Source organism: Podarcis liolepis (assembly GCF_965112155.1).
Source record: "Podarcis liolepis genome assembly, chromosome: 6".
Classification (NCBI taxonomy): Eukaryota; Metazoa; Chordata; class Lepidosauria; order Squamata; family Lacertidae; genus Podarcis; species Podarcis liolepis.
This window is the reverse complement of record NC_139559.1, coordinates 92,275,128-92,291,181: the sequence shown is the minus strand read 5'-3', so window position 1 is coordinate 92,291,181 and position 16,054 is coordinate 92,275,128. Positions and strand designations below refer to the sequence as shown.

The window sequence follows — 16,054 nt, the reverse complement described above, 5'->3', positions numbered from 1 at the left end:
CATGATGATGACGATTTAGATTTGTAGCTGACCCTTCATCCCAAAATCCCAGGGCGGTTCACAGCAGAAAAATACAAAATGAGAATACAAAATACACCATAAAACAAAAACATAGAATGGAGAATACAGTGGTACCTCTGGTTACGTACTTAATTCGTTCCGGAGGTCCATTCTTAAGCTGATACTGTTCTTAACCTGACACCACTTTAGCTAATGGGGCCTTCCACTGCTGCTGCGCCGCTGCCACTTAATTTCTGTTCTCATCCTGAAGTAAAAGTTCTTAACCCGAGGTACTATTTCTGGGTCAGCGGAGTCTGTAACCTGAAGCGTCTGTAACCTGAAGCGTATGTAACCTGAGGCACCACTGTACCACACTTTCAACCAGTTCGTTGTCTAGGTGCAGTACATCAAGGTTGGAATGAATGCAGGCAGACAAGTTTCATGGATAGCAAAATATATTTCAATTTCTGTAGTACAGTGTAGATCACATAATCCCTTGCAAGTAACAGAATAGGTCATAACAGACAGTTCGATACATTTTGGAATCGGCTAACAATTCTATATCCCACCATCAACAACCTTCCCTGACCCACAATGTTCTCCATATTACAAAAGATGCAAGTGAGGCTTGGTAAGACCATTTCAGTGTCAGGTACAGTTTGTCCTCTTCTCACCACCATCTGTGCAAGAAAATTTTTCCATTGCTCACTCTGAGAAAGAGGAAAACTACAGCCTTGCAATCCAGCACTTTCCAGGTTAACAGTATGCCTCCTTACAATCAGTTGTGTAGACCATTCGCAAGAGATCTGCAACCATGTTGTGCCCATTCAGTTTACATTCACAGATTCAGTCCCAAAGCATGAGGTTGATTACAATTAGTATACTGATCTTCCCACACGTCCCCCTTAGAAAAAAGTACACGTATTTCCCAAAGACAACAGGATTTATTTGATAAAATTCTCAAATTATATTCTGAAGATGGAGGTTTGGGGGTGTGTGTTTCTCTTTAAACAAGCAGCAGAAAAGGACACAATGAGATGAAAATTCTTTGGGTGGATCCCGGCCATCTTATAATCACAATTACAGTGCCATCATAGACAATTTAAAAACGAAAGCAAAAAGCTTTTTGGAATGGATGAGTTTACCATGTTAACACTGATTTAGCAATACTACAATCTGCACATATAGTTTGTAATGTTCTAGGAACAGAAATCTCCCTCACACCTCTATCTAGAACCTGCAAGTGAGTAGCCTCTAAAAACAGTGTGTTTGTGAAGGGTACTTATCAGACTCCTTCAGAGCTTACACAGGATGTTGATCCAAATTCAGATGCTCATATTTCCTCATCTTTCTCCAAAAGTGGATACTGTTTCAGTGAATTTTTAAAGTTTTGAACTAGATTAAATACTGTACTTGATGTTTGGCATCTTGAAACTACTGTTCATAATATTCAATCCAGGTGGCACTTCCCCCAAAATCCACAAAAAATATCAATGGCACACCCTCCTTAGTCAAATAAACCTGGAACACATGGCTTAGCTAAATGGCAATACACTTGGGTCATATCAAAGTACTGATTAAAATTAGCACACTTATCACGTAAACTGTTTTCTGCAGTATAAATCAGAATTAAGTTTCTTTTTATTTTTTGCTGCAGTTAGATGACATGAGAAAAGCTGCCAGCACCTAGAATTTACTAGGGCACCAAATTTAGGACAATACAAAGGACAGCAGCTCAAGAACACAAAAAACTTGCATTTCTCCTATGTGCCTACGCTAGTATATAGCACCCACTCCTTTGCACTCTTAGAACATGTCAGAAATGCACTTTAGGGCGGCTGAGAGAAAAGCTCCAGATTATAGACTACACAGTGAGCAGTCAGCAATATAGGGGTATTGTTTTTCACAATGACACAGTCCCTCCTTCTGTAGCTCTAAGCACACCACCCACCCAAGGCTGTCTCACAAAGTAAACCAGCGTTTTCAGTGGAGCAGCATGATCATTTCAAGCCAACACACTCTCTAGGTTCTTCAACACAAACTGCATTTGCCCTCCAAATCGCTGCAGTAATCCTAAGTGAGGAATGCAAGAAACTTAAACTGGACATGTAGCAAAAGGCAGCATTTTGCTGCTTATAAAAATTTAATCCACATAGCACTGTGGGGATCCCCCTGATCAAAACTGGGAGCCTATTGTTAAAGCTCCTCAGCCCTATGCCTCAATTCCAATCCACATTGGGGCTCGACAGATGCTATTTATTTTCAAAAGAACTAATTGCATAAACAGCATCAGGTCCGCTTGTGTCCTTAGCTAGAGAGCAGGAACCCCTGAAGACACTGGTTCTGGTTAAAATGGGAATGATACAGCCCTTAGTAGCAGACAGCACCCACTTTTGCCATAGCTAAAGACAGTTTCCCTTTAAAAAGTCTGCAGTCGTTTTAACACGCTAGCCCAACTTCTTGTCATTGTTTAAAAGACAAGCATCTTCTGGCCTTGACGCGGAGGGATATCCCAAAGGGTGTCAGACCTTAAGACTGCAAGTCCAGGAACGCGGTTTCACATAGTCAAGAAAAGTAGGCTATAAAACACAAGAGGAACAGTAATGTTAGGCAGGAAATGCTGGGCACTTTCACTTCTGTAGAGTTATCTGTTAGCCATGTGAACAAATGCCAGTGATGAAACCGAAGTGTTTTACTTTGCTGTCTCTCAAGCCTGGGCGGCCACCCAACTTGCAACAGCCAATCTAGGCAATTAGATGTGGGGTGGGGGTGGGGAAAGGCTTGCCTTTCCCTGTAAGACCCCCAAATTGGCTTTTCTTTGGGTCAGCTTCACCCAGACGCTTTAACTCTCTGAATGGCAGGTCTTCCAGGTCAAGCAGAACTGCTGTCTGTAATCCTGAAACTACAATCCTACTTGGCTCCAGCTACCATGAGGCCTCGACAGTCCAAGAACCAGCCCCAGGGGGTTATGCATATGCATGTGGACTGATCTGGCACTGCATATTAAATAAGAAAAGATAGTGGGCACCGCATATTAAATGCGGCAAAGATGTAGTGAATTCTCTCTGTTTGAACCCAGGAGATACAAAGGTGGCAGCTGAATCAGAGAACACAGCAAGTAGAATAAAGAAACCGCTGTGCTCCACTAAGGCCTCTCACTTTTCCATTACCTTCCTCTCCCTCCCTTCTTTACTGCCCCCTTCCATCCTCTAAGAACCTTTGGCTTTCACCTCTCCAGAAGGGCAGAAACTAGCTCAGAAATTTACAGTATTCATATAAAAAGACATGGAGGAAGTTCCAAAGGTTTTTTTTCCTGACCCTGCTGCTTGTTATTCTTGTTAGAAAGAAACCTCTACAGTAGCTATTCTGGGCAGAATGCAACCTTCTAAAAATCTGGTTTTCGAATTTTACGTTCACATCTTAGGCCTTGAATGAAGTCCAGAATAGCAGCTCAGCTCTGTTCCTCTTATTTCCAATGACAAGTGGTATACTCACATTTTTCAAAGGGCAGTGCTTATGGGCATTCCATTCCAGGCTGTAGAGGTAATGTATCATAGTTATACCAAGCCCAAGCGTAAGCCACAGGATCACCGTCCAAATGGGGCCTTTCCGACGGTCGCTGAGAATGAAGTTGAAAAGCGCTGACAGAAGAAAATTAAAATGCACTCAAAATTCCTGTTAAGGACACCAGCAGCATTCTTTCCTTGATCCCCAGTTAGCAAAGTGTCGGTATCAGTATGACACGTTGTACCTCTTTCCATAGAAATAAATGGCTCTCAGCGGTTTTTTGGAGTTTCAGTGGAAAAGAGACAGGGCTTTCCCTTTAAATCACACAGAAAAATCAGTGGGCCACCTACTCATATGAAACAAAGTTGGCTATATGATAGGAGAAATACTTGTCCACCATGACAGATGGTTGATACTGCCAGTGCCAAGCAGGGGGAAAGGGCACCTCTTTTCAGGTTGCAAGCTGAAGACCTCCAAGGATCATCTCAGAAGTCTTTGAGAAAGCCGCATATTACAGTCTGGAGCATTATCAGAACTTCTTCCTCAGCCAAGCCAAGGAAGTCCTCCCTCCTACTCTGGCCATGATCAGTCTCAGAAAATGGAGATTTAACTAGGGTCAGGAGAGGCTTCTAGGTTTAGAGGGAGCAAATGGTAAGGCAGGCTGCAACACAAGCCCCTTGCATCTTAGAACATTAAGTACAGATGGCAACTAAAAGCTAATCCTCAGAATTTACAGAAACTGCTGCTGCCGGGAGGTATATTTGGTAAGGTAAACTAAAGGGACCCCTGACCGTTAGGTCCAGTCACGGACATCTCTGGGGTTGCGTGCTCATCCTGCTCTATAGGCCGAGGGAGCCAGCATACAGCTTCCGGGTCATGTGGTCAGCTTGACTAAGCCGCTTCTGGCGAACCAGAGCAGCACACAGAAACGCCGTTTACCTTCCCGGCAGAGCGGTACCTTACCTATTTATCTACTTACAGTTTGATGTGCTTTTGAACAGCTAGGTTGGCAGGAGCAAGGACCGAGCAATGGGAGCTCACCCTGTCGCGGGGATGCGAACTGCCAACCTTCTGATCAGCAAGCCCTAGGCTGTGTGATTTAGACCACAGCGCCACCCGCATCCCGATATATTTGGTACTTACTTCCAAAACCCATGTAGAAGAAGAACAATACTGGATAGAAGAAACCAAAGGTCATCGCCAGGATGTATTCATGCACAACGGCGGAAAGAGTGAAGACTGACAGCATAGCGGCTGCTTTGAATTTCTTCCCAAATAACTTGTGGTGAGAGAGAGACACAGACAAACAAGGGGAAGGGTGACTCTCTGATAGGTGAATGTATCAGAGGAGATCCAATTTTCAAAAACAACAGCAAACAGCTTGTGATAACCACCCTTAAATTGCCCATTCACATTTATTGCACAGGGAGGGTTGTCTCCAGTGGTGGCCTTGCTCTGTCAAAAGGACTTCTACTTGTACAAGGCAGGCAGCTCATTTTTGCTGATCCCTCCTACTCAATGGAGCCCCACAAACACTTAACGTGAGAGCTGGAACAGTGTGGGATATGGCATAGAGCGGTGAAATTGGTGGTAGACTGGTAAAAAAAAAAGTGACTTCCCAAATACAGTGGTGCCCCGCAAGACGAATGCCTCACAAGACGGAAAACTCGCTAGACGAAAGAGTTTTCCGTTTTGGAGGTGCTTCGCAAAACGAATTTTCTATGGCCTTGCTTCGCAAGACGACAATGTCTTGCGAGTTCCTGCTGTTTTTTTCCCCTCCCCCCCTTTTCTAAGCCGCTAAGCCGCTTATCAGCTGATCCTATCAGCAGATAAGCCGCTAAAAGCCGCTAATAGCGCTAATCCGTCAATGGGCTTGCTTCGCAAGACGAAAAAACCACTAGACGAAGAGAATCACAGAACGGATTCTTTTCGTCTTGCGAGGCACCACTGTACTGGATATAAACCAGACTGCATAAGTACAAGCTTCTCTCTTTCCATCTTCTGTCAGATCTCTGTATGGGTAAAGTGACTAGGTATTTTACATGTTGTGTAATTCACCTTTACATTAGAACTTTAATAAAATCATTTTGTGGGGGAAATGTAAAGATCTCTGCCATTCCATTTAAAAAATGGCTTTCTATTAGAAAGCAAGGGGATGTGTTAAACGATGGTTGCTTACCCAAAGGAAATCTTTGTATGCATAGTAATACAGCCAGTCATGCACCACCACATTCCAGGTTCGGAAAAACCTTGCATAAGATGTAGAATTCCACCAGTCCTGCAAGAGAGGATCAGGGAAGTAAAAAGAGCAGAGACCTTAGAGTCAGTGTTTAAAACTGCAGGGTCAAAGTGGCCAAGTGCATTCCTGCTACTCAAGTGTTCTAGAGCATGTCAGTGTTTGTAAAAAGCAAAACAAGGTTCTGACCTCCCTTTGTTGCCTCAGCCTGGTCCTCAGACCCTTGTCGGCATAAAAGAGTCCACGAGAAAAGTATCCTTGCAGAGTGCTTTCTGTTTTTATTCTTAAAAGTCTTTCTGCAAAAGCGACTGACCAACTGTACACACATCAACACTACCAGCTTTCACTAACTAACTAACTAACTAACCAACAAAACCAACCCAACACCAAACTAACATTTCTCACTCTCTATATACAACTCGGTGCAGGCCGCTGACTCATGCTGACCCAGCTTTTTTTAAGCATTAAAGAAACAGCGGCCAATTTTTAGCCGTGACACCCCTTCTGTTTCTTAAATGCAAAAAACCCCAACAGAAACAATACATACATACATTATATACATAAACCCAGTTTTGTCATCAATTCATTATGACATGTTGCTGGCAAAGGCTTGGTAAATAAATCAGCAATATTATGTTGTGATTGACAATACTTCAGTTTGATTAACACATTCTGTACACAATCTCTAACATTTCCATGACGGATAACAATATGTTTTGATGTGGATTTCATTATTTCTGAGCCTGCTAATGCAATGCACGATTGGCTATCTTCATACACTTGGATAGGCAAATCTACTTTACAATCTAGATCTTTTAGTATCTGTATAAACCACATGATTTCATTGCATGCCAACGACAGGCTCCCATATTCTGCCTCACAGGATGAGGTCGCAACAAATCCTTGTTTCTTTGACCTCCATCCAATTATGGAATTGGCAAACATCATAACCATTCCACTTGTAGATTTTCTAATAGTTACACAGCTTCCCCAGTCCACATCAACAGATACTTCTAGCTTTTCGTCTTGTGTACTAGATATCTTCAAACATACATTTAATGTCCCCTTTAGATGTCTGATAAGACTTTTCAAAGCACACCAATCGGCAGTACTGGGTTTAGATACATGTTGGCTCAGAACATTTGTAGCACATGCAATGTCTGGCCTTGACCACTGGCTTAAATACAGCAGTGATCCTATTTTTGAGTGATACAACTCAGGCTGATCAAATTCATCATCACACACTGTCTTTGGGAAATCTGGTGTCATGGGAGTCTGAACTGGCTTGCAGTTTTCCATGCCAAACTGCTCTATCAAATGAAGAATTTTCTCTTTCTGGCTGTGATGGCCTGGGATTCCGAGTCTGAGAGCGATCCGGAGGAATCCCAGCCGGCACAGGAGTCCCCGCCTCCAGGGCCGGCTGAACTGGGGCAAGGCCTAGATGCTGAGGAAACTCAAGAGCAGGCACCAGGTGAAACCATTCTGGCCCCAGAGGTGCTGGATGACTCAGTGGCCACAGGTGAGCCTCCTCCAGGGCCCAGTAACCCTTCGGCCTCTCCTGATCTGCAGAGGCTTAGGGCAGAGAGGCGAAGGGAACTGGTTGCCCCCAGGAGGAGTGCTCGCCTTAAGGCCAGAGGAGGCGGGGTTCCTGGGGGTCGGGACCGCCCCTGACCTTAGAAGAGGATAAAAGCCCAGTCAGGCCGGCCCCAGGTTGCGGGAGCAACGTCGTTGTTGGCTACGGACCTTCCTGTGTTCTTGATCCCTGCTCGGCTCCCTGTTCCTGACTATCCAGTACTCCTGTTCCCTGCTCGGCCTCCTGTTCCCGACCATCCGGCGTTCCTGTTACCTGCTCCGCCTTCTGTTCCAGCGTTCCTGTTCCCCGCCCGGCTCTCTGCATCGGACCTCGCCCCTCTTCGTGTGGACTCTGCTACACTCACGGTACCTTACCCCCGGGACCAGCACAGTTTGCTCCCGCCACACCCGCACTCCCCCTTCGTAGGGGTGCGTTCGGGAAGAGTCAGAGGCCATGGCCGACCAAGCGGCTACACTGTTGGCAATAGCCCAGGAGAACCAGGCTTTGAGGCACACCGTGCAGCAGCTCAGTAACGCGGTTACGGCACTGCAGCAGCGTTTGGACGCCCTACCGGCTCCTGGGGCCGACGCCCCGGCTTCTGGCAAGTACCCAGTGGCTTTGCCTGAGAAATTTGATGGGGCCCCGGCCAGTTTTCCCATGTTCCTTGCCCAGGCCAAGCTGTATATTCAGGGGCGCGCCCAGAATTTCCCTGACGACTGCACCAAGGTGCATTTTTTGATTAGTTTGTTAAAGGACCAGGCGGCCAAGTGGGCGTTGCCGTTGCTCAGGCAAGACTCCCCCTTGCTGACAGACTACGGGGGGTTTTGCAATCTGTTGGAGGCCACGTTCGGCAACCCCCAGAAGGAGAGTCAAGCCAACCGGGCGATTCGGCGGTTGAGGCAGGGCAAGACCACGGTGGCCGCATACACCACAGAATTCCGGCTGCTGGCACAGGACTTGACCTGGAACGACTCGGCTCTCCGGGACCAGTATCTTGAGGGGCTTTCAGATGAGATACTGGACCAGCTGGCCACAATGGAACACCCCACCACGCTAGACACTCTTATTCAATGGAGTCTACAGATTGACGATCGGCTAGAGGACCGGCGTCAGGCTCGGGACCGCCGGCACCTCCAGTTCTTGGCCCCAGTGTCTACCAGCAGCCCCACGGGCCCAGCTAAGTCATTGGAGGAACCTATGCAGCTTGGGGCAGTGCGGCCACGCCTCTCCCCCGCAGAGAAGTCGCGGCGTCGGGAGGGGAATCTATGTCTCTATTGTGGCGGAAGCGGACACTATGCAAGGTCCTGTCCTGAGAAACGCCAGCCGCAGGGAAACCACCAAATCCCAGTAGCTGATGGTCCTGGCTACCTGGGGTCCCAAACAGCACAGAATGGGGCCACACCAATTGAATTACAACACCTTATGGTTCCGGTACATCTATACCCTCCAGGAGGGCCATGGATTCTTACCCATGCGCTGGTGGATTCGGGCGCAACCCGCTCTTATATGGACGCTGCTTTTGCTGCCCAGCATCGGGTGCCACTTCAGAACAAGCCAGAACCGGTGCAGGTGGAGGCAATCGACGGACGGCCCCTGCGTTCGGGTGCCGTCACTCAGGAGACCCAGCCCCTGGTCCTGTGCCTCCAGCAGCACCGTGAGATGCGAACTCTGGATATTGCCTCCATGCCCCGGTTCCCCCTGGTGCTTGGGATGGACTGGCTGGAGGCTCACAATGTGCGGATCAACTGGGTCAAACGGACTGTACACTTCCCAGACCCCAGTTCTCCTGCTGAGACTGAGATGCTAGCAGCTGCGCCCACTGAGGAGGTTGCTGCAACGCTCCCCGCTGAATACCGGGAATATCACGACGTGTTTGAGGAACGGGGGGCAGACCAGCTGCCGCCGCATCGATCCTTTGACTGTGGCATAGACCTCCAGCCCGGAGCGCCTCTACCGGTGAGTCGCTTATACTCGTTAACAGAGCCAGAGCGCGAGGCTTTACAGGACTTCTTGCGCAAGAACCTGGAGCGTGGGTTCATTAGGCCTTCTACCTCGCCCACTGCTGCGCCAGTGCTCTTTGTTAAAAAGAAATGTGGGGAGCTCCGCCTTTGCCATGATTACCGGGCCCTGAACAAAATTACCATCCCGGACCGGTACCCCTTGCCCCTTATTTCGGAGTTACTGGAGCGGGTGCAAGGGGCGCAGGTGTTCACCAAGCTAGACCTCCGGGGTGCCTACAATTTGATTCGGATCCGTGCCGGGGATGAGTGGAAGACCGCATTTGGGACCCGGTACGGACAGTTCGAATACCTGGTTATGCCCTTTGGTTTGTGCAACGCGCCTGCTGTGTTCCAACGGTACATCAACCACGTGTTCCAGGACTTACTAGACAAGTACGTGGTGGTGTACTTGGATGACATTCTGGTTTACTCCCGTGACCCGGCGTGCCACGAAGGCCATGTCCGGACCGTGCTGCAGCGCTTGCGCGAGCATCGTCTGTATGCAAAGCTCAGCAAGTGCGAGTTTCATCAGCGGTCAGTGGACTTCCTGGGTCACCGACTCTCACCAGGTGGGGTGCAGATGGATCCTGGGAAGGTGGCAGCGGTTCGAGAATGGGCGGCACCTCGGAACCGCAAGGACCTACAGCGTTTCCTGGGGTTCGCCAACTATTACCGGACTTTCATTGCGGACTATGCTCACCGCACCACCCCGTTGACCCGACTACTGCGCCCCAAGACGCCGTTTTCCTGGGACAAGGAGGCGGAGGAGGCGTTTCAAGGGTTGAAGGCCTGTTTCCAGAGAGCGCCAATCTTGCAACATCCGGATCCTTCTCGACCCTTTGTGGTAGAGACTGACGCCTCCAGTACGGCTCTCGGTGCCGTCTTGTCTCAGCAGCACGGACCGGAAGCGCCACTTTTACCCTGCGCCTTCTATTCCCGCCAGCTCCTCCCAGCGGAGCGTAACTATACCGTGTGGGAGCGGGAACTACTGGCCATCAAGGTGGCCTTTGAGGTTTGGCGCCATCATCTTGAAGGAGCACGACACCCGGTGGAGGTGAGAACCGACCACCGGAACCTGGAATACCTCCAGACCACCCGCAAGCTGAACCAAAGGCAGATCCGGTGGGCGTTGTTCTTTTCCCGGTTCCAGTTCCAGATCCGCTACATCCCTAGCTCCCAAAACCAGAAGGCGGATGCCCTGTCCCGGAAACCCGAAGACAACGTAGACACGGTTCAGCAAGCAGCACCCACCACGATCCTACCACCAGCTGCATTCCTGGCCACCCAGGAGGTTGAGCCACTGCAGGCTCGTGTGCGGGAACAGCAGCGGGTCGACGCTTGGGCCCAGGAACGACTCCGGGAACTGGCCGAAGGATCATGCCCTCAGTATCCAGGGCTGGTCTCGCATCAGGGTCTTCTGCTGCACCATGGGCGCCTGTACATCCCATCAGGGCCGCTGCGGGCTGAGATTCTCCGGATGACCCATGACGCGCCAGCGGCGGGGCACTTTGGGCGGTATCGGACCACCCATCTGGTAAGCCGTGAGTTTTGGTGGCCCCGTTTGAAGGCCGACGTGGCTCGCTACGTCGCTGGTTGTGACGTCTGCAGGCGGCCCAAGGGGCCTACCGGGCGACCCCCCGGCCTTCTTCAGCCGTTGCCGGTTCCACCACGTCCTTGGCACACAGTTTCTTTGGACTTTGTAGTGGAGTTACCCCCGTCTCGTGGCTGCACCTGCCTTCTAGTTTTCTCCGACCACTTCACAAAGATGGTGCACTGTGCCCCCTGCCCATCCGTACCCTCAGCTAAGGAAACCGCGCAGCTGTACCTCCAGCATGTCTTCCGCCTGCATGGCCTACCTGAGCGTGTAGTGTCCGACCGTGGCGTTCAGTTCACGTCCCGGTTTTGGCGTGCTTTGCACCAGGCCCTCGGGACAGAGGTCTGTCTCTCATCTGCTTACCACCCACAGACTGATGGCCAGACGGAACGGGCGAACGCGGTGCTGGAACAGTACCTCCGGTGTTACTGCAGCTACCAGCAGGACGACTGGGTCGACCACCTAGCATTGGCGGAGTTCGCTTATAACAACGCGGTGAATGCGTCCACCCAGCAGACCCCGTTCCAAGCCAGTTATGGTTTTCATCCACGGTTGTTTCCGGCATCTGCGGTCCCTGCGGTGACAGAGTGGCTTCAGGAGCTCCAGTCCCAGCAACAGCTGTTGATGGAGCAGCTGCGCCAGGCCAAGGAGGCGTACAAGGTCCAGGCCGACCGCCACCGCCAGGTGGGGCCGGAACTTCACGTCGGTGACCTGGTGTGGCTTTCCACTCGCCACCTCCACCCTTCTCGACCTTCGCGGAAGCTGGACGCCCGGTTCACCGGCCCGTTCCCTATCGTGAACCAGGTCTCGCCTGTGGCTTTCCGTCTCCGGTTGCCAGCACACCTGAAGGTTCACCCGGTATTCCACAGGTCCCTTCTGAGTCCGGTGGCCCCACCCGACGAGTTCCACCCGAACCGTCCCCGACCGCAGCCAGTTTTGGTGCAGGGAGAGCCTGAGTACGAGGTGGAACGCATTCTGGACTCCCGATACCGCAGGGGAAGGCTGCAGTATCTCATTGACTGGAAGGGGTATGGGCCAGAGGACCGCTCCTGGGAACCAGCGGCCAACGTCCACGCGCCTGCCTGCATCCGAGAGTTTCATGCGGCGTACCCCAGCAAGCCGGGTCCGGACCCTCAAGTGAGGGGGGGGCCTGGGAGGGGGGATGGTGTGATGGCCTGGGATTCCGAGTCTGAGAGCGATCCGGAGGAATCCCAGCCGGCACAGGAGTCCCCGCCTCCAGGGCCGGCTGAACTGGGGCAAGGCCTAGATGCTGAGGAAACTCAAGAGCAGGCACCAGGTGAAACCATTCTGGCCCCAGAGGTGCTGGATGACTCAGTGGCCACAGGTGAGCCTCCTCCAGGGCCCAGTAACCCTTCGGCCTCTCCTGATCTGCAGAGGCTTAGGGCAGAGAGGCGAAGGGAACTGGTTGCCCCCAGGAGGAGTGCTCGCCTTAAGGCCAGAGGAGGCGGGGTTCCTGGGGGTCGGGACCGCCCCTGACCTTAGAAGAGGATAAAAGCCCAGTCAGGCCGGCCCCAGGTTGCGGGAGCAACGTCGTTGTTGGCTACGGACCTTCCTGTGTTCTTGATCCCTGCTCGGCTCCCTGTTCCTGACTATCCAGTACTCCTGTTCCCTGCTCGGCCTCCTGTTCCCGACCATCCGGCGTTCCTGTTACCTGCTCCGCCTTCTGTTCCAGCGTTCCTGTTCCCCGCCCGGCTCTCTGCATCGGACCTCGCCCCTCTTCGTGTGGACTCTGCTACACTCACGGTACCTTACCCCCGGGACCAGCACACTGGCTCAATAGAAAGCTTCCATCAGCTTCCTGCCTTACTTCTACTCCCAAGTAATTGCTTACAGGCCCTAAGGCTTTAAGCTTAAACCTCTTTTCCAGTTGACGTGTGAGCTTCTGGATTTCATCTGTGGAACTCCCTGCTACAAGCAAATCATTAACAAAGACTAAGAGCATTAGATATTTGTTGCCTGTCCCCCCTGGTGTACAGGCATGGATCAGCCACACTCCTTTTAAAACCAAGTTTTACAAGGGCTTCATTTAAACACTGGTTCCAACACCTTCCACTTTGTTTGAGACCATAGACAGCCTTTTTCAAACACCAGACTGCACCATTCCCCTCTTCAAACCCAGGGGGTTGTCTCATTAACACTTCATGGTCTAAATTTGCATGCAGATATGCAGCATCAACATCAAAATGGTGCACTGCTAGTTGTCTTACAGCAGCAATGGAAAGCATTAAACGAAAAGTTTCACTCTTTACAGTGGGAGAAAACACTTCATCATAACTCTCCCCTTTAATCTGAGTGAACCCTCTGGCTACTAATCTGGCTCGAAAACGTGGTTCCCCAGATGCAAGGGTTTTCCTTTTATAAACCCTTCAGTCTTCTGTGGAAAAGGACCTATCACGTCACAATGGACAGGTTCTAAAACCTCTTTAGATACTCTGTCACTTTTAGAAGCATACATTGCAATCTAGGAAACAGTTACAGTTATTTACTCTTAGGTTCTTGCACACCTTTTGCATCTCTGAAAGCACACGGAAATTTGTGTGACCCAGTTTCCAGTGCAGTTCATGTACACACCCCTTATGAACTGGCAAATTATCCTGAACCACCTGGGCTGCTTTAACAGGCTTGTCCTGCATTACATATAACCCATTTTCCATCTTTGTGTGGCCACATACCTGAGTTCCATTCTTTATCAGAAAACCATCCTGTGTGAACTTAACACTATACCCTGCTTTAATCAAACAGCTTACAGACAGTAAGCGACTGACCAACTGTACACCCATCAACACTACCAGCTTTCACTAACCAACCAACCAACCCAACACCAAACGAACATTTCTCACTCTCTATATACAACTCGGTGCAGGCCGCTGACTCATGCTGACCCAGCTTTTTTAAGCATTAAAGAAACATTGGCCAATTTTTAGCCGTGACAGAGCAATTGGCAACACAATCTCTATGAACATCTGGTGTATTGTTGCAATGTATAACTGAAATTCCCCAAGAGCTCATTTGCAGGCATTAAATCCTAACCTCCTCCTTCCTAAACAGCCACCCGGAGAATAAGTCACTGGTGTCCCAGTATTTGTAGCTGCACTAGGTCTCCAAGGCTCAGATCCAAAATGATCAGAGCTAAATCAAATGTGACATTTTCTCTACATGAACACTAATTCAATGTGGGGAGGGGGTAACCTGCAAACCACATTCAGAAAAAAGAAACATAGAAGGTAGTTGAAATTCAGAGGCCTTTTCTATCATTGTCCTCTAAACTGCTCAAACTAATCATTAATGGCCCCAAGTGGAAGCAGCAGCAGGATCAGAACACACATTTGTATGATCCCTTGGAATTATTCATTTATTTAACAACATGTATATATATACTGCTTGACTACAAATAGAACCTCTGAGCATTATACATAAGGCATTAAAATTGCCAATAAAAGTTTAAAACATCAGATAAAATCAGCAGATAAGCTAAAACATATTAAGACACATTTCAATTTCTACATGTCTGGATAGGCAAAATGTTTTTAGCAGGTGCCAAAAGGAATATAGCAACACTTTATTGCGGATGTTTAAAGGTGCCAGTATAAAGGAAAATATAATGAAAATGATGTATAGATCGTTGTACAATGTTTGGATAAAATACAAAGATATTTTAGAAAGGAAGATGCCCAGATGGCTTTCACCAATGGAGGCGAAGGCCCAGAAAAAGTTAAACACACATGGACTTCCGGGGTGGCGCCTCCGGCAATGGCGGACTCCCTCTGAACTGGGGGGACTAGCTTCGTGGGAAACGGGTCTTCTCTGCTATGGCGAAGCGGGGACCCTTTTAAAAATCACAGGCAGATGAAGCCTGTGACCATGGGACTCGGCGGGCACCTTTAGCGCCCCCCAACCCGCTAAGGAACCCACTAACGGGCTCCGAAGTGAAGAGGGGGGAGTGGCGTGGTGCTGTGAGTCAACTGCTATTTCCGTGGAGCGAAGCCACATAGCCATTGCCGGAGAGCGCTGCCTTTTTCCTGGGACAATTTGGACTTTAAAATAAGCACCCGTGAGTACTTAGATTTTGAACAATTGGACATCAAATAAGGACTAGCGAGCAGGAAAGAATTGGATTTTAAAAACGTATTCTAATTTGGTACGGAATGGGAAGGTCTAAACAGGAAGTCAGCCTTCTGTTCTTTTGTAAACAGAATAAAGCAAAGACAATTTAAACTAGAGCTCAGAAAATCGTTTTTAAAAGATTGGATTTCACCATTTAAAATTGTGGAACCCCCTTCGACAGCAGGAGAAGGGGGGGATCTTTTTGGACTGTTTAAAGTGACTTTGAAGTAAGGTAACTTTCCTCCATCCTGATCCTGGAGCGGGGTGTCAGGACTGACGTTTTGAAGTTCATTGACCAAAGACAAGTGTTTTTGACAGATAGCTAAAAGAAGAGAAACATAGGGGTTCCACTGTTCCCTTTTGCATTTTAAAGGAATATATATGGACAAAGTATCTTAAAAAGGGAAACTTTGTTGCAAGAACAAATAGAAGTTTTCCCCCTAGAGGGAGTCTGTGAAACTGTAACTAACTCCAGGGAGCCGGCAGCTGTTACAGATTACAACCGTGGGAACAGGCATCTGACCTTGCAGGACAATGTATTCAGAAGCTTTGTTGTGTGCTTTCTATAAAACAAATGCCCTACTGGAACAATTACATCAGGAGGTGAATTGGATGGCAACTTCAACTAGAAATTTTGAACAGGCAGTGGGAAATTTTGAACAGACTGTGGGAAAATATGTGGAGCCTACTCAAGAATAAAATCAGGAGTGTGTCTTGACAGAACAGGCCCAACAGGAATATGATTTTTCGGATTTGACAAATGAACTTAGAAAAAGCCAGATTTGGAAAGGAAAAGTTTGGCTTGGCTTGGAAATGGGGGGCTGGATTGACCCCCTATGCTGGGATGTTTGGACTTTTCAAATATGGCAATGGGCCGTGAGATGTTTGGGACTGTGGGGGCTCTTAATTTTGGAGGGTCTTTGAAACATGCTTTTAAATACTACATGGAATTCAGTGTTGAACATGGAAAAGGGGCTGATCTGTCGAGAAGGGTTAAAAATATTGTCAAGCTGGAGTTA

The 16,054-nt window shown here is 49.0% G+C and overlaps 2 protein-coding genes across 3 annotated transcripts in view; both read right to left on the bottom strand.

The window, feature by feature from the left end:
• The window catches only part of TDRD5 (tudor domain containing 5), a 147,806-nt gene that overhangs the window by 90,951 nt on the left and 40,801 nt on the right, over window positions 1-16,054 (bottom strand).
• LOC310708572 (sterol O-acyltransferase 1-like) overlaps window positions 438-16,054 on the bottom strand; it is a 49,852-nt gene continuing 34,235 nt past the window's right edge. The window contains exons 12-16 of one of the 2 annotated variants that reach the window (XR_014527089.1): window positions 5,687-5,785; window positions 4,651-4,786; window positions 3,496-3,641; window positions 2,273-2,579; window positions 438-972 (exon numbers count right to left, since the gene is read on the bottom strand). Coding sequence is in view for 1 of the 2 variants with exons in the window: in XM_083507149.1 (XP_083363275.1) it covers window positions 2,523-2,579; window positions 3,496-3,641; window positions 4,651-4,786; window positions 5,687-5,785 (438 nt within the window). In the remaining variant the exon portion in view is untranslated. Of the gene's footprint in view, window positions 2,580-3,495; window positions 3,642-4,650; window positions 4,787-5,686; window positions 5,786-16,054 lie in introns of both variants that reach the window. The other variant, XM_083507149.1, reaches the window with a different exon arrangement.